The 27,844-nt window shown below is 45.1% G+C and overlaps 1 protein-coding gene across 2 annotated transcripts in view; it reads left to right on the forward strand.

The window, feature by feature from the left end:
* LOC134944660 (intelectin-1-like) overlaps positions 1-27,844 on the forward strand; it is a 75,419-nt gene that overhangs the window by 34,008 nt on the left and 13,567 nt on the right. For both annotated transcript variants that reach the window (XM_063933422.1, XM_063933421.1), the window contains one exon: positions 25,015-25,121. In XM_063933422.1, the coding sequence (XP_063789492.1) occupies positions 25,015-25,121 (107 nt within the window). The remainder of the gene's footprint in view (positions 1-25,014; positions 25,122-27,844) is intronic.

Genomic DNA, 27,844 nt, shown 5'->3' on the forward strand with positions numbered 1-27,844 from the left:
AAAGACATATTACATATCACTGAGGACCCTACTGTTCCTGATACTAGGGTCTGTATGTATAAAGGAAAGAAACCTGAGGTAACGTTTCCTCCCTCTCATGAACTGAACACGCTTTGTGAAAAGGTTTGGGAAAATCCTGACAAAAAGTTTCAGATTCCCAAAAGGATTCCAGTGGCGTATCCGTTTCCCTCTGGGGATAGGGAAAAATGGGAGTCACCCCTCATTGTGGACAAAGCTCTATCACGGCTGTCCAAAAAGGTGGCTCTTCCGTCCCCTGACACAGCAGCCCTAAAGGATCCTGCGGATCGTAGGCAGGAAAATACATTGAAATCCATTTATGTCACCACGGGTACGCTACTCAGACCAGCCATTGCATCTGCGTGGGTGAGTAGCGCTATCGAAAAATGTGCAGATAACTTGTCATCTGAAATAGATACCCTGGATAGGGATAGCATTCTTTTGACTCTAGGTCATATCAGGGACGCTGCAGTCTACCTAAAGGAAGCTGCGAGGGATATTGTCCTCTTGGGATCAAGGGCCAATGCCATGGCAGTCTCAGCTAGGAGAGCATTGTGGATTCATCAATGGAATGCTGATGCTGACTCTAAGAAAGCTATGGAGTCTCTACCGTATAAAGGTGGTGTATTGTTTGGTGAGGGCCTCGCTGATTTGGTATCTACGGCTACCGCGGGTAAGTCATCATTTTTACTTTATGTGCCTGCACCACAAAAGAAAGCACACCACTATCAGATGCAGTCCTTTCGGCCCAATAAATACAGAAAAGGCCGAGGGTCTTCCTTCCTTGCTACTAGAGGAAAGGGAAAAGGTAAACGATCACCGGTCAGGGCCGGTTCCGAGGAGCAGAAGTCCTCCCCGGCTTCTGCCAAATCCACAGCATGACGCTGGGGCTCCTCTGTGGGGTCCGCACCGGTGGGGGCATGTCTAAAGCTCTTCAGTCAGTTCTGGGCTCGTTCGGCCCTCGACCCATGGGTTTTAGAAATAGTGTCCCAGGGGTACAAACTGGAGTTTCAAGACGTTTTACCTCACCGATTTTTCAAATCGGCCTAACCAGCTTCTCTTCCGGACAGGGAGGTGGTATGCGCCGCAATACAAAAATTGTGTCACAATCAAGTCATTTTCAGGGTTCCCCCATCACAACAGGGAGAAGGCTTTTATTTGAGCCTGTTCATGGTCCCGAAGCCAGGCGGCTCAGTCAGACCAATCCTGAACCTCAAATCCCTAAATTTCTACCTAAGAAAATTCAAATACAAGATGGAATCTCTCCGGGCAGTGATCTCCATTCTGGAGGAGGGGGATTTTATGGTGTCGGTAGACATAAAGGATGCCTACTTACATGTTCCCATTTATCCTCCACATCAGGCTTACCTGAGGTTTGCAGTTCAGGATTGTCATTACCAATTTCAGACGTTGCCGTTTGGTCTGTCCACGGCTCCGAGGATTTTCACCAAAGTAATGGCCGAAATGATGGTTCTCCTGTGCAAGCAAGGAGTCACAACGATCTCCTGATAAAGGCGAGATCTAGGGACCAATTACTGCAGAACATTACGCTCTCCCTGACAATTCTGCAGCAACATGGTTGGCTCCTAAACTTGCCAAAATCACAGTTGGTTCCGACGAGACGGCTGTCGTTTTTGGGAATAATTCTGGACACAGAATTACAGAGAGTTTTTCTTCCAGTGGATAAGCCTCTGGAAATTCAGAACCTGGTCAAACAAATTCTGAAGCCAGCAAAAGTATCAATCCATCAATGCACTCGGTTGCTGGGGAAGATGGTGGCGGCCTATGAGGCCATTCAGTTTGGCAGATTCCATGCCAGAGTGTTTCAGTGGGACCTGTTGGACAAGTGGTCCGGGTCCCATCTGCACATGCTCCAAAGGATAATCCTGTCTTCCAAGACCAGAATCTCACTCCTGTGGTGGCTGCACAGCTCTCACCTCCTAGAGGGACGCAGGTTCGGGATCCAGGACTGGATCTTAGTGACCACAGATGCGAGTCTCCGAGGCTGGGGGGCAGTCACGCAGGGAGAAAGCTTCCAGGGAAGATGGCCAAGCCAGGAAATTTGTCTACACATAAACATTCTGGAGTTAAGGGCCATTTACAACGGCTTTTTTCAAGCGGAACATCTTCGCAATCGGCCCGTCTTGATTCAGTCGGACAACATAACAGCAGTAGCGTACATAAACTGCCAGGGCGGAACAAAGAGCAGAGCGGCAATGGCAGAGGCCACAAAGGTTCTCCGCTGGGCGGAAAGGCATACAAGCGCTCTGTCAGCGATCTTCATTCCAGGAGTGGACAACTGGGAAGCAGACTTCCTCAGCAGACATGATCTCCATCCAGGAGAGTGGGGTCTTCATCAAGAGGTCTTTGCAGAAGTGACAAGTCTTTGAGGAATTCCTCAAATAGACATGATGGCGTCTCACCTCAACAAGAAACTTCAGAGATATTGTTCCAGGTCGAGAGACCCTCAAGCAATAGCAGTGGACGCCCTAGTGACACCGTGGGTGTTTCAGTCGGTGTATGTGTTTCCTCCTCTTCCACTCGTTCCAAAAGTAATAAAGATCATAAGAAGAACAAAGGTTCAAGCGATTCTCATTGTTCCAGACTGGCCAAGGATGGCTAGGTATCTTCAGGAATTACTTATAGGAGATCCCTGGCCTCTTCCTCTGAGGGAGGATCTGTTAAGCAGGGGCCGTGCATGTTCCAAGACTTACCGCAACTTCGTTTGACGGCTTGCCGGTTGAAAGCCGGATCCTAGCCCGAAAGGGTATTCCCAAGGAAGTCATCCCCACTCTTATTCAGGCCAGAAAAGGAGTAACGTCTAAACATTACCACCGTATTTGGAGAAAATACGTGTCTTGGTGTGAATCCAGGATGGCTCCTACGGAAGAATTTCAGTTAGGACGTTTTCTCCATTTTCTACAAGCTGGTGTGGATGCGGGCCTAAAGTTGGGCTCAATTAAAGTACAAATTTCAGCCTGTGAAAGGCGTGTTGCACATCCAACCTCCCTTTGTGCCCCCAGTGGCAACGTGGTGTTGCAATTCCTTCAATCTCGTTGGTTTGAACCTTTATAGAAGGTAGAGTTGAAATTCCTCACTTGGAAAGTGGTCATGCTGATGGCCTTGGCATCCGCAAGGCGGGTGTCTGAATTAGCGGCCTTGTCTCACAGGAGCCCTTATTTGATCTTCCATGAAGATACAGCAGAGTTGAGGACTCGTCAGCAATTTCTGCCGAAAGTGGTTTCGTCGTTCCACTTCAACCAACCTATTGTGGTGCCAGTGGCTACTGACGCCTTGCTGGAATCGAAGTTTCTCGATGTAGTCAGAGCTTTGAAAATGTATGTCGCCAGAACGGCTCAGTTTAGGAAAATGGAGGCTCTGTTTGTCCTGTATGCTCACAACAAGATTGGGGCTCCTGCTTCCAAGCAGACTATTACGCGCTGGATCTGTCATACGAATCAGCATGCTCATTCTACGGCTGGATTGCCATTACCGAAATCGGCGAAGGCCCATTCTACCAGAAAGGTGGGCTCGTCCTGAGCGGCTGCCCGGGGGGTCTCAGCATTACAACTTTGCCGAGCGGCTACTTGGTCGGGTTCAAACACCTTTCGAAGTTCTACAAGTTTGATACCCTGGCTGATGAGTGTCACAACTGAGGGCCTGAGCTGACGGGAGGCAGCCTCAGTTGTAGGGGCTGAGATGTACCGGAACCTGGGAGGTTGTATCAGACCCCTGGACATGTAAGTAACATGAATAATAACTGCCCGAAGGCGTGACCACGACAACTTGGATAAAAGTCAAATGATGTTTATTATGACAACTCCGCAACACAGCAGCAGTAAAAGAAAACGTAAAAGTCAGCAAAGAATAAATACAGTTCCTGGGTACTACAGGATGGCAGGAGCCACAGGGCACTGGTAGTGTGAGATAGTTCTTATGATCTTCTAGATGGAAAGTCCTTACCAGGCCCGACTGTAGCAATGGAGATAACCCAGGATTGTGCCAGCTGGTGTTCCAGGAAAAGCTGGGTTGCTGAAGATAAAACAGCTGCTGTGGATACTGGCTGGAACCAGACTGTTGTTAGCACGGAGTGGATACTGGCTGGAACCAGTTAAATAATAAATGAACTTGGGAGCGATGAAATATGAACTGAAATGTAGAACTTGAGAGCGGAGAAATAATAATACCGGTGGAGAGTGGTAAAGTGTAGAAAGGACACCGGCCCTTTAAGGGAAGCTGTACTCTGCTGGAAGCTGAGCTGGAAGCAGGTAATGTAGTAGCTGGAAACAGATGAATCCACAATGGATTGGAGAGTCAGGCTACACCGCAGATGGAATGCTGGTGCGGGTCTCTATGGTGGAAGTCTTGAGACAGGAGCTGGAACCTGGAAGACAATCACAGGAGAGAGACAAACAGGAACTAGGTTTGACAACCAAAGCACTGACGCCTTCCTTGCTCAGGCACAGTGTATTTATACCTGCAGCAAGGAAAGGATTGGCTAGGCAATTATGCAGATTATCAATACTGAGAACAGATTGGTGGAAATGATCAGCTGACAGAATCCAAGATGGCTGCGCCCATGCAGACACTTGGAGGGAAGTTTGGTTTGTAATCCATGTGGTAATGAAAACAGTAATGGCGGCGCCGGCCACCGGAGACAGGAGGCGCCAGGCTGACAGATGCACATCCAACCACGCGGACACAGCGGAGGCCGCGGCTGACGTAATCGCCACTCAGACACTCTGCATGCAGAAGTTCAGGGACGGCGGCGGAGGCCGCGGGAGACGCCATGCCAGGTGTAATATGGCGTTTACTGTGACAGCGTCCCAGAGTGACAGGAGAGGATACAGGAATGTACACATCAGGATAACAGATGGGATCCGGTCCTGGAGCGCTGAGCCAGCCTTAGGAGGCATCTGATGGGTAAGAAATGGCGTCCAGATACCCGGATCGTGACAGCACCCCCCCCTTTAGGAGTGGCCCCAGGACACTTCTTTGGCTTTTGAGGAAACTTGGAATGGAATCTCCGGACCAAGGCAGGAGCATGGACATCAGAAGCATTGGTCCATGAACGTTCCTCAGGACCATAACCCTTCCAGTCAATAAGATATTGTAGTTGACCGTAACGGTGACGTGAGTCCAGGATCTTGGCCACTTCATACTCAACGCCTCGTTGAGTTTGGACTTTCGGAGTTGGAGGAAGTGAGGAATGAAACCGATTCAAGATCAGCGGTTTCAACAGGGAAACATGGAATGTCCTGGGTATTTTTAAGAAGGGAGGCAACTGGAGTCTGTAAGCAACAGGATTGATGACTTGTTCAATCTTGAAAGGACCGATATAGCGAGGTGCAAACTTCATACTGGGAACTCTTAACCTCAAATTCTTCGTGGATAACCATACCCGATCACCCACCTTGAGAGCAGGAACTGCTCGACGCTTCTTATCCGCAAACTTCTTGTACCTGAACGATGCCTTGAGCAGAGCTGATCGTACGCTCTTCCAGATATTGGCAAACTGATGCAAGGTGATATCCACTGCGGGAACAGAAGTTGCTGGAAGCGGTTGGAACTCAGGGACTTTAGGGTGGAATCCAAAGTTAGTGAAGAATGGTGTTGAAGCAGATGAAGAATGATACTGGTTGTTATGACAGAACTCGGCCCAGGGAAGTAATTGAACCCAGTCATCTTGAGAGGAGGACACATAGATGCGGAGGAAGGCCTCCAAGTCCTGATTCACCCTCTCGGTTTGACCATTGGTCTGAGGATGGTAAGCCGTGGAAAACTTTAGCTTGACTTGGAGGACTTGACATAAACTTCGCCAGAATTTGGCTGTGAATTGAACTCCTCGATCTGAGATAATTTCTTCAGGAAGACCGTGGAGTCGGAAGATCTCTTGTATGAATACTTGAGCCAACTTGGAAGCTGACGGAAGACCGGTGAGAGGAATGAAGTGTGCCATCTTGGTGAACCGGTCAACTACCACCCAGATGGTATTGAACTTGTTGCACATGGGTAAGTCTGTAATGAAATCCATCGACAAGTGGGTCCATGGTCGACGGGGAACGGATAGTGGAACCAGTTGCCCCGCAGGCGACTGGCGGGATACTTTATGTTGGGCACACTTTGGGCAAGATGCAATAAACTCCAAGACGTCCTTTTTCAGAGTTGGCCACCAATAGGACCTAGAGATAAACTCCAGGGTTTTTTGGATACCTGTATGTCCGGCAAAACGGGAAGCATGGGCCCAATGCATGAGCTTCTTCCTTAGCATCGGCTTCACAAAACTTTTCCCTGATGGGGGCGTAGAGTCCATCCCTACCGTGGAGAATGCCAACGGATTTATAATAGGATGCTTGTCTGAAGACTCTGACTCATTTTCTTGCTCCCATGAGCGGGAAAGGGCATCGGCCTTACGATTCTGAGAGCCCGGACAGAACTGGAGTTTAAAGTCGAACCTGGAAAAGAAAAGTGCCCATCTGGCCTGACGAGGGTTGAGACATTGTGCGCCCTTCAGATATAAAAGGTTCTTGTGGTCTGTAAGTATGGTGATTGAATGAGAAGCTCCCTCCAACAGATACCTCCACTCTTCTAGAGCGAGCTTGATGGCTAGCAACTCCTGGTCGCCAATGGCATAGTTGCGCTCAGCTGGGGAGAACTTCTGGGAGAAGAAACTGCAAGGGTGTAAATGGCCATCTTTAGCCCTCTGAGATAACACCGCTCCTACTCCAACGGAGGAGGCATCCACCTCTAAGATGAAAGGAGAGTCGATGTCAGGCTGTTTCAGAACAGGCGCAGAGATGAACCTTTGTTTTAAAAGATGAAATGCTTGCATGGCTTCTTCAGACCACTTGGACGGGTTAGCACCCTTCTTAGTGAAAGCAGTAATAGGCGCCACAATGGTGGAAAAGTCTCGTATAAACTTTCGGTAATAGTTGGCGAACCCTAAGAACCTCTGGACCCCTTTGAGGGTTAAGGGTACCGGCCAATTTTGGATTGCTTGTAGTTTCTCAGGATCCATCTCTAGTCCGGAACCGGACACAATGTACCCTAGAAACGGAATGGACTTGACTTCAAAGACGCATTTTTCTAATTTGCAATAGAGATGATTGACACGGAGACGGGACAGAACCTCTTTAACCCAAAAACGATGTTCCTCTAAATCGTTGGCAAAAATGAGGATATCGTCTAGATAGACCACGACATGACGGTATAGAATGTCTCTGAAGATCTCATTGACAAAATGCTGGAAGACAGCTGGAGCATTGCTCAATCCGAAGGGCATGACGAGGTACTCATAATGTCCGTCACGGGTGTTAAAGGCGGTCTTCCACTCGTCACCCTCACGGATCCGGATGAGATTGTATGCACCTCGCAAGTCCAGCTTTGTAAAGATGGTAGCTCCGCTAACTCTGTCAAAGAGCTCAGTAATCAGGGGTAAAGGATAACGGTTCTTGATGGTAATGTCGTTCAAACCTCTGTAGTCGATGCACGGCCGCAGACCACCATCTTTCTTTTTTACAAAAAAGAAGCCTGCGCCGGCTGGAGAAGAAGAAGGTCGAATGAACCCCTTTGCTAGGTTCTCTTTAATATATTCCTCCATAGAATGCGTCTCAGGCAGAGACAACGGATAAGTTCGGCCTCGAGGTGGAACCTTCCCTGGAACGAGATCAATCGGACAGTCCCATTCTCTATGAGGAGGAAGGATATCAGCAGAAGCTTTACTGAACACATCCGTGAAATCTTGATATGGAGGAGGTGGAACATCAGACGACCTGGGGGAGGAAGAACAGACAGGCAATACTTTAAACAAACATGTCTCAGCACAGGAGGAACCCCATGCCAGGATTTGCGTAGTCGTCCAATCAATTGTAGGATTGTGAAGACGGAGCCATGGAAGGCCCAGGACCACAGGATGTGTGGCTCTTGGAATCACTAAAAAAGAAATAAGTTCGGAATGAAGAACTCCCACTCTCAGACGAACTGGTAGAGTCCTTAAAGAAATAACTGCATCAAATATTTTGCTGCCATCCACGGCAGTTAAAGAAATGGACGAAGGAAGTCTCTCGGTGGGTAGGGACCACCGTTTAACATAGGCTTCGGTAATAAAGTTCCCAGCTGCTCCGGAATCAAGGAGGGCAATGACGTTCCGATAACGTTGAGCAACTTGAAGCGAGACTGGGAGATTACAATCTTGAGGAGATGGAGAGGAGATCATTACTCCTAGCCGGCCCTCTCCTTGGCGATCTTGGATTTGGAGTTTCCCGGACGTTTGGGACAGGCATTAATGGTGTGAGACGGAGCTGCACAATAGAGACAGAGAAACTCGGAGAGACGTCTTCGGCGCTCAGCAGGAGTTAAACGGGAACGGCCAAGTTGCATGGGCTCATCTTTAGATGGTGACAGTTGACGAGGAGGAGGAGCAGAAGATTTTGGAGCAGATGATCTTCCACGCTCAGTCTGAATGTTGACACGAAGGCAGTGTAGGAAGATAGCAGGGTGTCGGACCTCTCCCATAACGGTGATGCCCAATCAAGGGCTGAGCCACTGAGAAGAGAAATAATGTAGGCAATTTTTGTACGGTCACTGGGAAAATTGCCAGGTTGTAGCTCAAACTGAATCTCACACTGGTTGAGAAATCCCCTGCAGAATCTTGGAGATCCGTCAAATTTTGCTGGCGTTGGAAGATGAAGACGTGGAGCAGAAATGGGTAAGGTGGGTGGGGTTATAGCTGGAGTCACTGTGGTTGACGCACCAGACGCGCCTGATCCACGGAGAGTTGTCTGAATCCCATCCAGCCGAGTAGAGAGATCCTGGAGACAGCGGATGATGTGGCCCTGTGCAGCCTCCTGATGTTCTAGTCGGGCTGCCAGTTCTTGCATCGGCCTGGCCGCTTGATCCTGGTCTCCGGCTGGATTCATTAGGTCAGTGCTTACTGTCACAACTGAGGGCCTGAGCTGACGGGAGGCAGGCTCAGTTGTAGGGGCTGAGATGTACCGGAACCTGGGAGGTTGTATCAGACCCCTGGACATGTAAGTAACATGAATAATAACTGCCCGAAGGCGTGACCACGACAACTTGGATAAAAGTCAAATGATGTTTATTATGACAACTCCGCAACACAGCAGCAGTAAAAGAAAACGTAAAAGTCAGCAAAGAATAAATACAGTTCCTGGGTACTACAGGATGGCAGGAGCCACAGGGCACTGGTAGTGTGAGATAGTTCTTATGATCTTCTAGATGGAAAGTCCTTACCAGGCCCGACTGTAGCAATGGAGATAACCCAGGATTGTGCCAGCTGGTGTTCCAGGAAAAGCTGGGTTGCTGAAGATAAAACAGCTGCTGTGGATACTGGCTGGAACCAGACTGTTGTTAGCACGGAGTGGATACTGGCTGGAACCAGTTAAATAATAAATGAACTTGGGAGCGATGAAATATGAACTGAAATGTAGAACTTGAGAGCGGAGAAATAATAATACCGGTGGAGAGTGGTAAAGTGTAGAAAGGACACCGGCCCTTTAAGGGAAGCTGTACTCTGCTGGAAGCTGAGCTGGAAGCAGGTAATGTAGTAGCTGGAAACAGATGAATCCACAATGGATTGGAGAGTCAGGCTACACCGCAGATGGAATGCTGGTGCGGGTCTCTATGGTGGAAGTCTTGAGACAGGAGCTGGAACCTGGAAGACAATCACAGGAGAGAGACAAACAGGAACTAGGTTTGACAACCAAAGCACTGACGCCTTCCTTGCTCAGGCACAGTGTATTTATACCTGCAGCAAGGAAGGGATTGGCTAGGCAATTATGCAGATTATCAATACTGAGAACAGATTGGTGGAAATGATCAGCTGACAGAATCCAAGATGGCTGCGCCCATGCAGACACTTGGAGGGAAGTTTGGTTTGTAATCCATGTGGTAATGAAAACAGTAATGGCGGCGCCGGCCACCGGAGACAGGAGGCGCCAGGCTGACAGATGCACATCCAACCACGCGGACACAGCGGAGGCCGCGGCTGACGTAATCGCCACTCAGACACTCTGCATGCAGAAGTTCAGGGACGGCGGCGGAGGCCGCGGGAGACGCCATGCCAGGTGTAATATGGCGTTTACTGTGACAGCGTCCCAGAGTGACAGGAGAGGATACAGGAATGTACACATCAGGATAACAGATGGGATCCGGTCCTGGAGCGCTGAGCCAGCCTTAGGATGCATCTGATGGGTAAGAAATGGCGTCCAGATACCCGGATCGTGACAATGAGGACCTCATGTTTGGTCAATCGGTGCTGCAGAGTCATCCGCACTCTCCCGCCCGTTCTAGAGCTTTGGTATAACCCTATGGTTCTTGATGTGACCCCAGCATCCTCTAGGACGTATGAGAAAATAGGATTTTAATACCTACTGGTAAATCCTTTTCTCTTAGTCCGTAGAGGATGTTGGGCGCCCATCCCAGTGCGTACTGTATCTGCAGCTTTTTGTTACGTTTCAACACATGTTGTGTTACGGTTTTAGTCAGCCTGTTGCTGATGTTGTTCATGCCGTTTACTTGCATTATGTTGAATGCCATGTTGTACGGCGTGCTTGAGGTGTGAGCTGGTATGTATCTCACCTTAGTTTAACAATAAATAATTTTCCTCAAAATGTCTGTCTCCCTGGGCACAGTTCCTATAACTGGAGTCTGGAGGAGGGGCATAGAGAGAGGAGCCAGTTCACACCTGATAAAGGTGAACCCAGGAAAGGGCACCCTTTGCTTAACCAAGTTCAAGCACGCATTCAGTCAGTCAGCATCAGGTTCATACACGGCTGCAGCCAGTGACCAGTCAACAAATTAACATTTGTAATAACTAGCCACGTGTGTTCAGTGAGGAATAATAGTGCGGAGCTGCTTTATTTCCTGAAAACATTACATTATAAAGAGGTACATATTTGCATACAGTGGCGTAGCTTCCTTACACAAAACATAATCCTATTGGTTAATGATCTCTTTAATTCTATTGGTTAACATACTTTTCTTATCCTATTGGTTAATAAACTCCTATCTTCTTAGCAACGCTATAATTCCAGTTTGCGGTTTTATGTGGGGCAACAGGGGACTTTTGTTAAACTCATAATCTACATATGTCTGGTTTTGCTTCCGTTCCTGTTATACCGCAAACTGACATATGCCTTTGAAGCCTTCACATTTAGCTGCTGACAATATATTTGTGCAAGGAAAGTATATCTTAGATAAAGGTCATAGCTTCACAATATGGGTTCAAACAAAGTACAGGTCTATACTCTTTCCTGTGTCAGTTCTAAGCTGAAAAACAATTTGAAACAGCTTGTAAGAAGTCAATTATAAAATGGAGTCCTATGAACAAATATGGCTTCCATCTTTATCAACTTCCCCTCTTTGATTCTAATTTTATTTTACCCTTCCTTTACCTGGTCATTGATTCTATAGGGACACCTACTTTCACGACTGGTGTACCATATGGGCACTCCAGGCATGGGCTAGTCCATTCAACATCCCTATGCTCGGGTAGAACCAATGTTCCCTATCCTCTTATTCCTAACCACAAGAGAAAGTTCACAAAAGAGAAGCGGTTTCTCAAGATGAGATTATTATAATGTTCATAGTCCTTGAAAATGTTTATAACTTCATATTGTGACAGCAATGTTCCTTTAGATCACATCATCATAGCAATAGGGACAGCTGGAAACTTCTGTGTATCTGGTGTGGCAGGTATCACAGTAGAATGAAGTGGAGTTGTATATGGTGGTATCTCCCAGAAGTTCCAGATAAATCGGTTGTGATTTTCCAGTTTCAGAAATACCTCGGACAGAAAAAGATATTTGTGTAAGTATCTTTTGTATTATCCACATAATAATCTTTACAACAATATAGATTACTAATAGCAAAGCAAGCATTTTGGCAATAATGGACAATATTCCTGCTATCCATCCTCCTATGCCTTGGAACCAGTTGTTTGGATTTAACCATGAAAGCCAAGAAAAGTATGAGTCTGGAATTACACTGGTGTAGTTATGGTCAATAGCGAACTGATTTTTCAACTGTATTACTTCATTCATCTTTTCATCAATAATATCTTCTGGGTTAGTATCATTAGTTATATAAGTATAGCACTTAACTCCATATACAGTTTGTAATGTGACACAATAGCCTGCAGAAGCTGCTGTAAGGTAATCAAGAATCATGCGGTGCTGAATAAGTTCTGTTCGGACCGATTGGAGCTCATGTCCAATATACCTAAAGGTACTATCATATATTTCAGTGATATTATCAATTATATCCCCTAAGGCCTGGATCATTTTCTGATTTGCAGTGGATCCCCACGTACCAAATGTAATTATGTTTCCAAAACCCAATCGCAGTTTGTAACCTGTACTTAGGGTAAAGAGATGCTTATATTTCTTGCTTATTGTCTTGACTTCACGTTTGGTCAACTTTTGGCCTGGGGGTGTTACCTCGGATGTAAATTGTTCTTTCATATCCTCATGATCTAATGTAACTACATCAGGAATGAGTGTACCTATAAAACATATTCAAAAAGCATTGTACGATAACCATTTATAAGCCCGTCTACCACAGATGTAATAGATCCCACTAGGTAAAGTGTATGGCTCATCCCACAATGCATATATTATAGCTTCGTTCAAGAGGTCACAAGGATATTCCTCTCCTATTATCCTTTCCTGAAATCGGTCCCATGCTTCAGACATTTACCCCTACCATTTTTGCTATTATGGCCCAAAAGTATTTTGGATTATCTATATCTAATATGTGTGTAGAGCCTGTGGTGGCCCCCAAGAATTTTATTCCAGTAAGATCAGTCCCTTCATCAGGTTCCCATCCTGCCCATCGTTTGGCTGTTTCTTCTCCTACAGATTTATTTATACACACTACCTGTTGTTCTTTAGTAAAATGATAACTTTTTACTATTAAAGCTGGAGCTTTGGTCATATCATAAGAGGGTGCAGTGTGTTTTCCACAACCACGATCTTTGACCATGTAATATGTGACGGGCACTGGGACAAATCCTACATTTCCTTGTCCTCTTGGGACATGACTGCAAATCCAACAATCTGTGAGGTTTGCACCTTTACCCAGTAATGTATGGTAGGTATCGAGAGGGTGTGTATGTACCGTGTGCGAGGGGTCACCCTTGCACCACTCTTCGCATGTTGCCTCTGAATTAGGCCCGCAATACCTACAAATACACTCTTCTACTGCTGTCTTTTGCTTACAGTTGTTCCTTATTGTATCTACTGATCTGCGTCTTCTAGGTTTATATGCATTTACTGGAGTATTTGGTGAAGTCATAACAGTAGACATTTCTGATAAAATAGGGAGGATTCCTGATTCATTTATATTTCCCTTTGTGTCATTACCCTTGGTATGGTTACCATCTATGGCCCTGTCATGTGACTCCTCATAATAGTATGGATCAAGTATTAATGACCATATAAGTATAACCATGCCAACAATAAGAACTGAATAACACATTATACATGCCCACAGACCCATGTCTGGTCTGGCGCTTATGAGATGATATCTGTACATTCTGATTGTGTATCGTGATTGGATAATACTTCCTTTGTCACTTTCTTGCAATGTGATGCATGTACCCACGAATCCCTTCCATACAATTTGACCGACGTGGCTGTCGTCAACAGGACTTGGAATGGACCTTCAAATCTGGGTTCTAGAGACTTTCTTACGTGTTTCTTAGTGACCACCCAATCACCTGGCTTCAGTTCATGCGTTTCCTGTGACTTATTAGGATCTGGAATAGAACCAAAAACTTTGTCGTGCATTTTGGTTAGTTGTTGTTGTATATGTATTACATACTGAGCTAAATCACCATGCTCATGTTGCAATTGTTGTGGGAAATAACAGCCTGTCCTAGCTGCAGTACCAAAAAGGATTTCATACGGTGTTAACCCATGATTTCCACTAGGAGTATTTCTGACTGAGAAAAGAGCTATGGGCAAGCATTCTAACCACGTTTTACTTGTTTCTGCTACTAATTTCTGTAGCTTTAATTTTAGGGTATAGTTCGTGCGTTCCACGTGACCACTGCTTTGCGGATGATAAGCCGTGTGGAAGGCCTGGGTAGCCCCTAAATCAGATAAAATTTTGCCCAATATCTCTCCTGTAAAATGAGTACCTCTGTCACTTTCAATAACTTCAGGTACTCCAAACCTGCATATTACTTCTTGCATTAGCTTCTTTGCAACTGTCTTGGCATTTGCTGCTCTACAAGGCCAAGCTTCAACCCAATTTGAGAATAGGTATTTGCACACAAGTACATTTTCATACCCAGAACATTTAGGTAACTGGATAAAGTCTATTTGTAATCTCTGAAAGGGGTAGCAAGTTTGTGGGGTACTTTTTGCTGGTACCTTCACAACCTTTCCTGGGTTGTGTAGAGCACAAGTTACACACCCTGCAACATAAGCCTGTGCTGCTTGTGTGAAATCTGGTGCTACCCAATGCTGGTTTACAATCCTCACCATTGCATCTCTGGATTGGTGTGTTTTTCCATGCAATATTTGTGCTAAGACTGGGTAAAGTGAGCGTGGTAAACAGATACGGTTTTCCACCATCCATCTGTCACCGTGTATTCGCCCACCTAATTTTTCCCAATCCTTTTTCTCCTTGCCTGAGGCCTGTGCTTGTAATTTGCACAATAACTGTAAGTCTAATGACTCTGGTGTGACAGTTAACATCACCTGAGTGTCTGGTAGAGGCTGGACTGCTGCAGCTTTTGCAGCCTGATCAGCTAGAGCAGGCCTGGCCAACCTGTGGCTCTCCAGATGTTGTGAAACTACACATCCCAGCATGCCCTGCCACAGTTTTACCATTCCTTAATAGCAAAACTGTGGCAAAGCATGATGGGACTTGTAGTTTTACAACAGCTGGAGAGCCACAGGTTGGCCAGGCCTGAGCTAGAGCGTTTCCTCTGACCTCTGCAGTATCCTCTTTAGTGTGCGCTTTGACCTTTATAACTGCTAATTTCTTTGGCAATTGAAAGGCAGCAAATAATGCCCTAATACAGTCTGCATGTTTTATTGGTTTTCCTGAAGAACCTATACAATCTCTGCTCTTCCAGATAACTGCATAGTCATGGGCAATACCAAAGCAGTACCTTGAGTCTGTATAAATGTTAACTGTTTGACCTTCAGCATAAATACAGGCTGCTATCAGTGCCCTAAGTTCTGCCTCCTGTGCTGAACTACCTGATGGCAAGGGTTCCTGTATTAACATGTCTGTCTCTGTGGTAACTGCAAAACCTGTATGAGGTTCCCCATCCACATAGTACCTGGAGCCATCCACAAATAAATGTAAATCTGCATTTAGTAGAGGATGTTCCTGTATTTCTGGTGTACTTGCAGTTTCAAGATTCATTAACTCTATACAATCATGTTCTTGATCGTGTATAGAAATTTAAAAATTTGATTGGTTTTCTGTGCCTGTCACTGTCATTTCATCATCACTTGCACCATTCCCCTCTTTTGAAACCAGCGGCAATAATGTAGCTGGGTTCAAAGAAGTACAACGTTTGATAGTGACATTGGATGGTGTAAGCAATGCTACTTCATATTTGGTTAGTCTAGCAGCAGATAAATGTTTAGTCTGCGCTTGGTTCAGAATTTCAGTCACTGAGTGAGGCACCTGTACAGTTAAGGGATGACTCAGAACAATATCAGCAGCTTTGTCTAAAGGCCCATACACACTTGACGATAAAATGAGCGACGTCGTTCATTTCAGCCCTCATCAACGATGTCGCTCATTATATCGTCAAGTGTGTATGCATCCGACGACCACCGATGCGCGGCCCCGCGGGACGTTAACGACCCTCGCTTATCTGTGGAGCATGTATGCTCAATTTCCACTATGGTCGTTACCGACCAGAGACGTCGTTGAATGTGTATGGTGTGAACGACCAACGACCAAGCCACTGTTCACCAGCCCTGTTCCCAGCTCATTATTTTAATAAACTGTTCAGCTTGGATGCTTCAATGATGAATGGTCTTTGGTCGTTGGTCTTTGGTTGTTGGTCTTTGGTTGTTGGTAGTGTGTATGCTCATGTCGTTTGCTCAGCTGTTCAAGGGAAGTTCAAGGGAAGTCGTTAACGACGGTCGTTAACGACGTGTGCATCGTCAAGTGTGTATGGACCTTAACAATAACGCTGCTGCTGCTACTGACTTGACACATGTTGGTGCTGCCCATATGACTGGGTCTAACTGTACTGAATAATACGCTAGGGGTCGCTGTTTGTCACAATGTACCTGCGTTAATATTCCTTGCGCATGGCCTGAAATTTCACAACAAAACAAATTGAAAGGCCTTGCATAATCAGAAAGTCCTAATGCTGGTGCTGATACTATGTCTGTTTTTAGCTGACAAAAAGCATCTAGCTGTTCTTGTGTCATGAGTAATGCACCTTGTGCATTTTGTCCCTTTAGGGCATCATATAACACTTGTAGTTTCTGTGATGCGCCTACAATCCATTCTCTGCAATAAGTGATCAGTCCTACAAAGGATCTGAGCTGTTTAATGTGTCTGAGGAGGTTTAACTGACTAAATTAAATTTCTCCTCTCTGCAGTAATGTGTTTAGCATTAGCAGAAATACAATGACCCAAAAATTGTATTTTGTCCTGTGCATACTGTAACTTGTCCTTGGATACCTTGCAATTCTTTCTGTGTAAAAATAATAACAAAGAATATGTATCCTGTTCACATTTCTGTCTGTCATCTGCACACAAAAGTAGGTCATCTACATATTGTATCAGTACTGTGGACGCATTTTCTGGTGCCCATTCCTGAAGGACCAATGCCATAGCCTCGCTAAATCCACTGGGACTTACTGCTCCTCCCTGAGGCAACCTTGTCCAGCAGTACTGTTGTATGTTAAAAGTAAAGGCTAGCAGTAACTGACTATCCTCAGTAATGGGCACACTGAAAAATGCGTTGGCAAGATCGAGGACAGTTAATACTGTAGCACTAGTTGGAATCTGATTGAGAAGTGTGTGCGGGTTGGGAACAATAGTACTATCTATGATCATCCTCTTGTTGACCTCCCTTAGGTCATGAATAAGCCTATAAGAGGGCTTATCATTTATTTGGGAACGTTTTTTAATGGGAAACAGAGGCGTATTCCAAGGGGACCTGCAGGTCTTAAGGACCCCTGCCTTAACATAATCCCCAATTTGTTTCCCTATCGCTTCCACCTGTTCACTGTTTAGGGGATACTGTTTCATTTTAACTGGTTGTACATTGGGCTTCAATTTGATAGCCACTGGTGTTACTGGGAGTAAACCCACATCTACTTTGCTGCTTGACCACAGGTCCTGTGGTAATGTTTGAAGCAATTCAGGAAGCGAAGTACTCGGGGAGTCACACTCCTGAGATGAGACAAACATGTATGTATCAAAAGCAATTCTTTGGTTGTCACAAGCATGAGTTGAAATTGACACAGTTCCATTTTTAAATATTATACAGGCTTCTAGGGCAGATAAAAGATCTGCTCCTATTAAGTTTACTGGGCAGTCTTCAGATATGAGAAACTGTGTGACAACTGATTTACCCTCTGGGCCAGAAACTTTTACTGGTCTGGATTGTTGTAGGAACTGTGTTTGACCATGTAAACCTGTAGCAGGTACTTGATCGACTGAGATTAGATTTTTGGGCACTAAGTCTTTCCTTATTACAGACCTGGCTGCCCCGGTGTCCACCAAACACTGGATGGTTGGGCCTCCATCAAGAGTTAGAGGTAAATTACATTGGGGTCCTGCCTTAGATACTCTGCAGGGAAAGGTGGGCACTCGGGGGCCGTGTTCCTAATCTGATTTGTGTTTGTCTTGAGAATTGTGGCTGCTCTGAAATGGTTTCTGCAAAGTGTCTTGCTGATTTTTCCATTTCCGACAGTCCTTTTTAAGATGACCCTTTTTATTGCAGGCAAAACACAGACCCAGTCTCCTTGCTGTGTCAGCATTAGATCTGAATCTGTTATCAGAGCCCTGTTTGTGGGTATCCTGTTGGAATTTACCTGGTGCTTGTTGGACCAGATAAATAGTCTGTGGAGCTGACTTCTTTTTGTCAGCCTTTTCCTGATTATTATGTTCAATGGCACGCAAGATAGTGAGCATCACATCTGGAGCCAATGTCCCTGCTTCTGGCCTGCTACGGTACAATTCTTCCTTTAGGGCGGGGGATAGGCCATTAAGGAAGGCTGTCTTGAATACTCTAATGTCTCTAGGCTCTGTCATATTAAAGCCTTGATCAGTATGCCGTCTGTTCATGATATCATAGTACTGCTGTACTGATTCTGTTTTATTTTGTCTGTGTTCTTGTGCCGCTGGTGCATTCTCTACCAGGCGATTACAGAAAAGTTCACATTTTGCTATCCACGTCTGGCCAGAAGCACAAGCTTTGCGCTCATTTTCAGCAGGTATGGCAAGTGCTGCACCTGGAGGGTTAGGCTGCATTTGCTCTATTTGACCTGCAATCAGATCTCCTGCAGAGGCTTTTGTTACTTCATCTAGATCTAGCCATGTAGCATTGTAAATTGTTCTTAATCTTTTAACCTGCCTAAGAAACCCCATGGGTTGAAGTTTGACATCTGGCACGTCCTTGACTATAGTTAACAGTTATGTATTTGTCCATGGCTTGTACCATGTTGTGGTTCTGCGCCGCTCTGCCTGCACTTCATTGCCATTCCCAGCTGCTACAGCCGGTGTGATTGAATCCTGTGTACATACCGGATACAATCCATAGGGGACTGATCCCTCGGGTACAATATATGGTGGAGGTGCAGATGCCAGACTAGAGACCACACATCCAGTGTGTTTAGGATGCACTCCTGGTCTTTTGACATTACATGCTGTGCACTCTCTAGTTTGCCAATGTATAAGTTTAGGGCATCCGCATCTCCAAGTATATTTTGTAGGTTTCTTACTTTTAAGTAATGGCAGCCATTCACTGATAGATTTCCTAAACCTAACGGATTTTCTAACATTTGGTCCTTCACAGGGTTTACATTTGTAAGACCAGGGTGTCTGACAAACTGGGCATATTGTGTCATCTGGTGGGTTACAATGTCCACACTTTGGACATGCCCAGTAAGGATACCCTTTGGTTTTCTTGGGACCTCTATGTATCATTGTGTCCTGTCTTGTTGTGTCTACATCTTCCCAGTCATCCAAACTTATTAGGGACAGTTGCTCCTGAATTTGGTCTGCCTCTTCTAACTCTTTTTCATACTGAAGTAATTCAGCCGTGTCAATCCACAATTCAAGCCTACGCTCCAGTTTATTATCCTTCACATATCTCCCATAGGTTACCCTAATTTGTTTCAACCTATCCGGGTCTAGAATGCCATCAGTAGTCACTTCTGCCCGTTGAAACACTCGTCTCATACCCTTCAAGCATTGCTCACCATGTACATTCTTCATAATGTCCATGGCACTCCGAGGTGCTTCATCCGAAGGATAAGTATTTGTATTTCCCATTCTTATGGCCAGTAAGAATTCAAAATCCGGGAAATATCAGTAGCCTGGATCTAACGGATCCTCAGAGATACAACTGTGAGGATAATTGCCTGGAACAGAGGTGATTTGTAACCAATTTTTACCTATGTCACTATCTTTTGGAATGAAATGATATCCCATCAATATGAACACATCATCTGGGTTTTCTCTATTTTCCCAAACCCCTTCTTCTGCAGAGTACACTACTGCTTTTAAAATAAATGGATGTCCTTCCCCTAACTTATGTATGATTGCTATGCAGACACAATCCTGACAGGACATTCAACTTGCATTCATTGTTTGCACCAGTCTGTGGTTACAGCTCACGGAAAAGAGAGATAAAAAAAAATTTAAACGGCTTCCGTTCCTGATTTTTTTTTCTTAACTCTGTACGCTATAATTTTTAAAGCGACAGGACGTGCTTTTTGGTACTAACAAGGTATGCAAGTCAGATGCAATGATATTCTACCGTGAGTACAACTTAGACTCTTATATTGTGTGCAATATACTGCTCTGAATCTTTTAATTCAGTAAGTATATCTGACCACTTCCTTCCAATGTCTCTTACTGTAGGAATGAAATGGCAACAAATTGGTGTAAAAATGTCAAATCCTTCTTCCCAAGGTTCAGAAAATAGGGGAGCTTCTCCTGGACTACAAATATAATGTAAATAAAATGTCTGATCGTGGTGTGCCTTTACTAAAAGTACTACACACTTACCAAGGGGACAAGTTTGTTTCATAACTCTGAGTTCTTTCTAAAGTCTCCCTACACTAATTTACATTTATACTGCTGTAACAATGACTTAATCTCCGTTCTAGTTCTCTTTATAAGACAAACAAGACAGTGTTCTAGCCCTCAGATGCCACATGGGTCACCTGAGTATGCGTGTAGGATCGCTACCGCACCAAAACACCTGACCAGACTCATTGGACGTTTTAACTACGCCACTCCAATCGCCTGTTATTTGAAGTATACAAATGAAGTTCACAGGTCCCAGGAGCCACTACCACCACTGAAGGCGGCTGCAGCAACATCCAGTTTAACAACCCGTCAGTTGATTATGTATACACACTCTAAATACTCAGGATAAATTCACACTCACATTCATTGATTCATACGCCTTTGTAACATATATAAGCACATATAAGCAAGAGATAGAATGAAAATGAGAAAAACCTGTTTACTGAGTGACCTTTGCGCACGCAATCCCGATTCCTGTCTCTCAGCGGAACAGAGTGGACAATTAGCAGGAATGAGAGTCTACAGAGAAATATCTCTACGTACCATGCATGGGTTTTGAGTCTCAGTCCAGGAACCGTCCGCCCAGTCGTCCGCTGTTCAACAGGTGATGTGGGATCTCGGATTCGGAACCTCCATATGAAAAAGGTGAACCCAGGAAAGGGCACCCTTTGCTTAACGAAGTTCAAGCACGCATTCAGTCAGTCAGCATCAGGTTCATACATGGCTGCAGCCAGTGACCAGTCAACAAATTAACATTTGTAATAACTAGCCACGTGTGTTCAGTGAGGAATAATAGTGCGGAGCTGCTTTATTTCCTGAAAACATTACATTATAAAGAGGTACATATTTGCATACAGTGGCGTAGCTTCCTTACACAAAACATAATCCTATTGGTTAATGATCTCTTTAATTCTATTGGTTAACATACTTTTCTTATCCTATTGGTTAATAAACTCCTATCTTCTTAGCAACGCTATAATTCCAGTTTGCGGTTTTATGTGGGGCAACAGGGGACTTTTGTTAAACTCATAATCTACATATGTCTGGTTTTGCTTCCGTTCCTGTTATACCGCAAACTGACAAATGCCTTTGAAGCCTTCACATTTAGCTGCTGACAATATATTTGTGCAAGGAAAGTATATCTTAGATAAAGGTCATAGCTTCACAATATGGGTTCAAACAAAGTACAGGTCTATACTCTTTCCTGTGTCAGTTCTAAGCTGAAAAACAATTTGAAACAGCTTGTAAGATGTCAATTATAAAATGGAGTCCTATGAACAAATATGGCTTCCATCTTTATCACACCCTTTGAAAGTCTTAAAGTGCCCATGTCTCCTGCGGATCCCGTCTATACCCCATGGTTCTTGATGTGACCCCAGTATCCTCTACGGACTAAGAGAAAAGGATTTACCGGTAGGTATTAAAATCCTATTTTTAACGGTGCCATATTTACATTATTGATAAATATGCCCATAGTGAGGGAATTAGGCATAAACTTACTACAGTCAGTATAAAGGCAAATACAGATAAGTACCTTTCATTTATTATGGACCGTATGTATGACCTTATGTGTGGAAAAACCGATATCATAGCTGGCAGATTGATAATGTCACAGAAAGTACATATACGTTAACTTATGAAATCAAAGGACAACCTCTGATCCGCTCAGTTCAAATCCACAAAAATGTAGCCTTTTTTCGGCTAGACCACTTCTTCTACTCTACACACTTGCAGCCCCCAAATCTCTGAACATTTTGGCAGTGTCCTGATGTTAGAACTGTTTTGCATTGTTCCCTGCAGTATGATTTCCTGCCACAAGGGGTCATCAGGCCTTTGGTTATGAGAGCTGCAGTTGTGGAAAGTTCCAGAGGTGCTGCTCTTCCAAGTTTGTTCTGTGAACAGGAAATATATTACTAAATGGCAGGTTTATAGAAGTGGAGATGTTGGGAGTAATTCAGACTGCATCCCTGCAGCGACAGCGATTGCAGTCTGAATTACTTTGTGGAGTGCGCATGCGCACTGGCTGCACTGCGTGCACGCACCCCGGAAGCCCAGTGAGATGCTATCAGAATCTTACTGGCTGCGATCGCCTCTGCCTGATTGACAGGCAAAGGCGGTCGCGGGACGTGCAAACGGCGTTAGAACACAGCTGGCGGGGCGCGGTCCGGACAACGGAGGCATGTCCGGACCGTTGGGGGGGGGGGGGGGCGGTCCGCAGCAGCTGCGTGATGTCACATGCAGCCACTGTGACCCGGAACGTGTCGGGTAGCTCCCTGCCAGCGCGCAGGGAGCTAATGGAAAAAGGGGTGGGAAAATCAGTGCGCAATTAGAACCAGAGGTGCAGCCAAAATATACGTGTACATCCACAACACTTAGGACAATTTGTATAGAAGAGAAGAAGTTACGTATACATATGGTGCTTAAAGGAAAAAATATAATCCACCGGGGACAAATTGTGGAACATTTACATTCACACAAAAAATTCAGACAGCTTGATTTTTTCACCGTCCTTATGTTTAATCTGTAAAATATATTGTGACCACCTCCACACAGCGCGTGTTTGAGGTTAGGCACATAAAAACACAGAGAGATAGTGCAGTAAGCCTTTTAAAACTGTGGTTTTAATACATCAATGCACTTACAAACAAGAGTTGTTAAAACAGCATATCACAATGATCCCAATAAGGCACACAGCTCAGCAGACAGCAAAAACCCTCAGGTCCTATCAGAGTGGAAAGCTGGACAAGTGGATGATCCCTAAATCCGGATTAAAGGGGTCACATCCAGAGAGTAGTTACCGCAAAGCCGCCAGGTCCATATGAAGCAGGTGATCTGAAGAGAACACTTAACGCATTTCTGACTTTAGTAGTTCCTTCATCAGAAGTGTAACTGGCTCTTCCAGTAGAGTCATATTTATACCTCCAGATAGTGTCAGCACACCTGTGTGTGCTACTGCCGCTGAGCGGTGTTCATGCTGTCCTGCGCATGCGCCGTTTGTTCGGCAACCAGGGATGCATTCCACCTCACCCGGAAGTGTGTCATTTGTGTTCCATTTCCCCGGAAGGAGAGCCCCCAGGACGGAGATTCCATTGAAGCAATATTGCACAAACCCGGAAAAGTTCTCATAGCAGCATTCCATATATAGATATCCCGTGGTCAAAAGTCCAAATGCAAGTCCATATACAAAAAACAATAAAAACACATATTAAAACAAACGGTTTTACAGCATCAAATTCAGATAAAAAGTGCAAAAAAGTGCACACAAAGTGAAGCAGATAAAAAGTGCAAAATCAGATAAAAAGTGCAAAAAAGTGCAAACAAAGTGAAGCAGATGGTGTCAATTAGATATTAATATATGGATAGTGACTTTTAAGTAAGGAAGCATTTTGATTCAAATTCACCGTTGAGCCCCTTGGGAACTTTGGCTGGGTGCGATCCAGACAACGGAGGCTTGTCCGGACCGTTGGTGGGTAGGGGGGGGGGGCGCAGCATCTGTGTGATGTCACACGCAGCCGCTGTGATCCGGATCACGTCGGGTAGCTCCCTGCCAGCGCGCAGGGAGCTACTCACCAGGTACAAAAGCATCACAGATGTTTCATGCGCTGGTCTTGTGTTCTTGTGAGCTTCTATTATCTGCCTTGCCAAGCTTACTGGTATCCCTATCCTCAATTATATCTGCATTCTTCAAAGCTTCTGCAAGATTCCTAGATTCTTGTTCATGATTTTGTTTCTGTGTACTCCAATCTTTCTGGATTTGTTTTGCTAAGAACTCCTGTATATTTGTTCCTCGAAACATGGGAATGTCTACTACTCACCAGGTTACCTGCCTTTGTTTTATTACTTGTTAGGACTTTACTTGTGTAAGCGTGTATAGCTTACCCCAGGGGTAGTCTTACCTAATCAGCCGCTCGATCTGCACAACCACCAGACGGCCACTTTATCTTTCTAATGTGAACGCTGCATAAGACTGGGCTTATGCGTGTAAATGCCCTCTTTATAGCTGTGTCTTTTCTGTGTATGTTCGGAACGTATGTGTATTCACCTCTATACAAGGCCCTTTGTAGGTCATTTAAAAAATATATTATTTTATTATTTTAACACCTGAAAGTCTGGCTGTTGATACCTACAGTCAGGGGTTAAAGTGGGGGGGAACGAGGTGGAACTGAGTTCCACCACCTGTAATGGAAGGGGGAACTAGTTCCACCTCCTGCATTGCACTGCACAGTAATTTCAACAGAAAAGCCCACCCCATCATCTGCGTCAATCGATGATACAGGCGGCACTAGTGTTGCTGATGAGCTGCAACCACCTACTCCTTCCTTAGGCCCTGGTGCCTCCATGGTCCTCCTCCAAGAGTTCCACCACCTCACCAGGACCACTTTAAGCCCTGCCTACAGTACTTCCATAAAATCGATTATGAAAAAAGTGTGTTAAAGAGTTAATTGGGAGAAACATTTTATTTGCAATGTGCAGTAGGCTAGTTACTAAAAAAATGCTCCAAAGATGTTTAGAATGTCTACTGATTAAAGTGACCAACGTTTGCTTTCATCATCTAATTTTCACAAAAATAAGAGAAGAGGTAACGTCTGATAGAGTACTGAACGGTTATAGCAGTTTTACACCTGTGAGCAATGTTAGTACATCACTGCTACTTTCATGTGCTAGTTATGTGCTTACAAATGATATTGTATAGATATTAACTTCAGTTCTAATACTATTCCACAGACGCATTCACTGCTGGCTTTATCCAGTTCCGAGTGATCAACAATGAAAAAGCATCAATCGCTCTATGTCCTGGGATAAAAGCGACAGATGGCTGCAACACAGAACATGTAAGTTGCTACTTGTCCCATAGAAAGACAATGGGTCTGATTAAGATTAGTACATAAAGGCCGCTGATGGCTTCGGACTCCTCTCCTGGCTCTCCTCTCACCCGCGCTGGAATCCCTGACTCTGCGCCACTTGCCGCACCTGACCTGCAGTAGGGTGAGGGCAGGGGGGCGCTGTGGACGGAGGTAGCGGGATCACACCTCCTTGGGAGCTCCCGCTGCTGAGCGCCATCCCGGGACTTCCCCTGGTTCTCCCGCCGGTGCTTCCTGTAGCTGGGGCCGCGCTGTCTGCTGTGCCTCAGTCACCTGTTGAGTCCTGAGTGCTGGGGGACACTGAGAGGGGAGATCACGGGGACGTGACACCCTGAAAGATACTGCTGCTACTGCTGGGCGCCAGTATTGCAGACTTTGGCTGGTGACTGCTGTGTGTCGACACGGGCAAGTCTAGCTTGCAGATTGTAGACTGCAGAGTGAAGGGGATAATTCATTTAGTGCCAGTGACCTGTTAAATCCATGCTGTTGGACGGCGGTACCACCCCCTCCCCCTCCCCCTCCCCCTCCCCCTCCCCTCCTCCTGCCCCTCCCCCTCCCCTCCTCCTCTTCCCCTCCTCCTCCTCCATTCCTTCTCTCCCACCTCTGAAAATGGAGTTCTAAGGATTATTTATTTGGTGCTCTGGCTTCTATGCTGTGAATACATGTGTGTGGAGACCTGTTTGATGCACTGTTTGTGAGCTACTAATTATATTGGAGAGACTTCTTCTGTTGTCATTCTTATCAGTCAGTTGGAGGTCTTATGCTCACTGTGGGGCAGATTTATTAAGCCTGGTGAAGTGATAAAGTGGAAGGTGATAAAGTACCGGCCAATCAGCTCCTAACTTCCATGTCACAGGCTGGGTTTGAAAAATGACAGTTAGGAGCTAACTGGCTCGTAAGTTATCACCTTCCACTTTATCACTTCTCCAAGCTTAATAAATCTGCCCCTCAGTGTTTCCTGATCTGTCGATAAACTACTGATCCTTCATTATTCAGTAAAGCACATTATACTTGACACGTCTGCTGCATCAACTTATTACGGATTTTTACATTTGAGACCATAGTGAGTTGGGTGTCTCTCTGTTCGATTTTACATTCATTTGTAGTTCAGTACTGGAGCTCCCTCTAGAGGTGACTGTATAGAATATCACCAACCATGGTGAAGCACCATCATCATGCTGCAACCGCTGCTAAATTGGAAAATTCTCTAGAAATCCGCCTGCACAGGCTAAGCCGGCGGGAGAACTGCCTGATGTTTCCTCTCCTACCTCTCCAGCCGGTAGTGCTAGCTCAAACTCTCCTGATGCTTCAATGGATGCTATCCAAAGAGTACTGGATGCAGTTAACGCCAGTGAAAGCAGATTAGCGGACAAGATAGCCCAAGTGCAATCAGATTTGTCTATATTCCACCAGGATCTACAATGAGTGAGGGAGAGAGTGGGGAAGGTTGAAACCTGCATTTCTACTGTTGAAGATACAGTGAACCCGTTTAGCCGACGCACAACTACTCTTGAATCTCAGATGTTGGATGTGCACAAAAAGCTAACTGATTTGGAAGGACACCCATGGCGTAATAACATCCGTTTTGTAGGTTTGTCTGAGAAAGAAGAGGGAAACTTACCTGAACAATTCTTGGAAAAATGGCTCAGAAATTTTTTGGGAACAGATGCTTTCTCATCACATTTTGCGATGGAATGTGCACACAGAGTCCCTATGCGACCGCTCCCACCTGGGGCTCCTCCTCGCACGTTTATAGTAATATTCCTTCATTACAAAGATCGGGACAATGTTCTTAAACTTGCTCATACCAAGGGTCCACTTAAATGGAATCACACCCAAATATCAGTCTTCTCTGACTTTGCGGTTAATGTCCAGAAGGAGACGGCCCAGTTCTTGCCAATTAAGAGACGACTTCAGGAACTCAATATCCCATATGCTATGATTTTCCCATCAAAACTGAGAGTGGTCGCTGACGGAGAAACCAAATTTTTCATGACCCCACGGGAAGCGGCAGCGTGGCTTAACCGGCATCTACCGGCAAGGCGTGCACTGGCCAATGACTGAATATTACTGTTTTTTGGTGTTCGGATTGATAATTATATTTGCAAATTACTGTTGCTTAATTGTTGCCCGTATTCCCCTTTATTTTATTTTCTTGTTTGTGCCGATATCACTTTCATGACTAGTGTCTATATGTAACATTTGGTCTGTGAATCCTGTAGTGTTAAATTTCCTGTGAGGTTGCTGACCCTGGGGGGCTGGGTTCTGGCAGAGGGGAAACACCAGGCTGGTTGCCATTATGTTTTTTTGTCCCTATTGTGAGTTGGGCAAAGTAGGCTAGCTACTTTGCCTTTCCCCTTTATTTTTTTACTTTTTATTTTTTTGAGGTTAATTGCTCTAGCACTGGATTCGGGACGAGGTATGTCATTGCTGGGGTTTGACGTGCAGGGAGGGCAGGGGTTTGGGGGCACGCATTGTGTGTTTTTATTTTCATTTTTAGTTTTCTTTATAACTGTGTGATTATTGCACTATCTACGGTCTTACTTTTTCTATTGAATGGTATAATTGTGGTCTTAAAGTGTCTTGTGGGTTTCAGATTTCTACCTACAGCGTTATAACATGACATCAGTAATGTATAAACTTCTAACATGGAATGTTAGGGGACTAAATGACAAAATCAAACGCACACTCTG

This window comes from Pseudophryne corroboree, chromosome 7, assembly GCF_028390025.1.
Source record: "Pseudophryne corroboree isolate aPseCor3 chromosome 7, aPseCor3.hap2, whole genome shotgun sequence".
NCBI classification, from domain to species: domain Eukaryota; kingdom Metazoa; phylum Chordata; class Amphibia; order Anura; family Myobatrachidae; genus Pseudophryne; species Pseudophryne corroboree.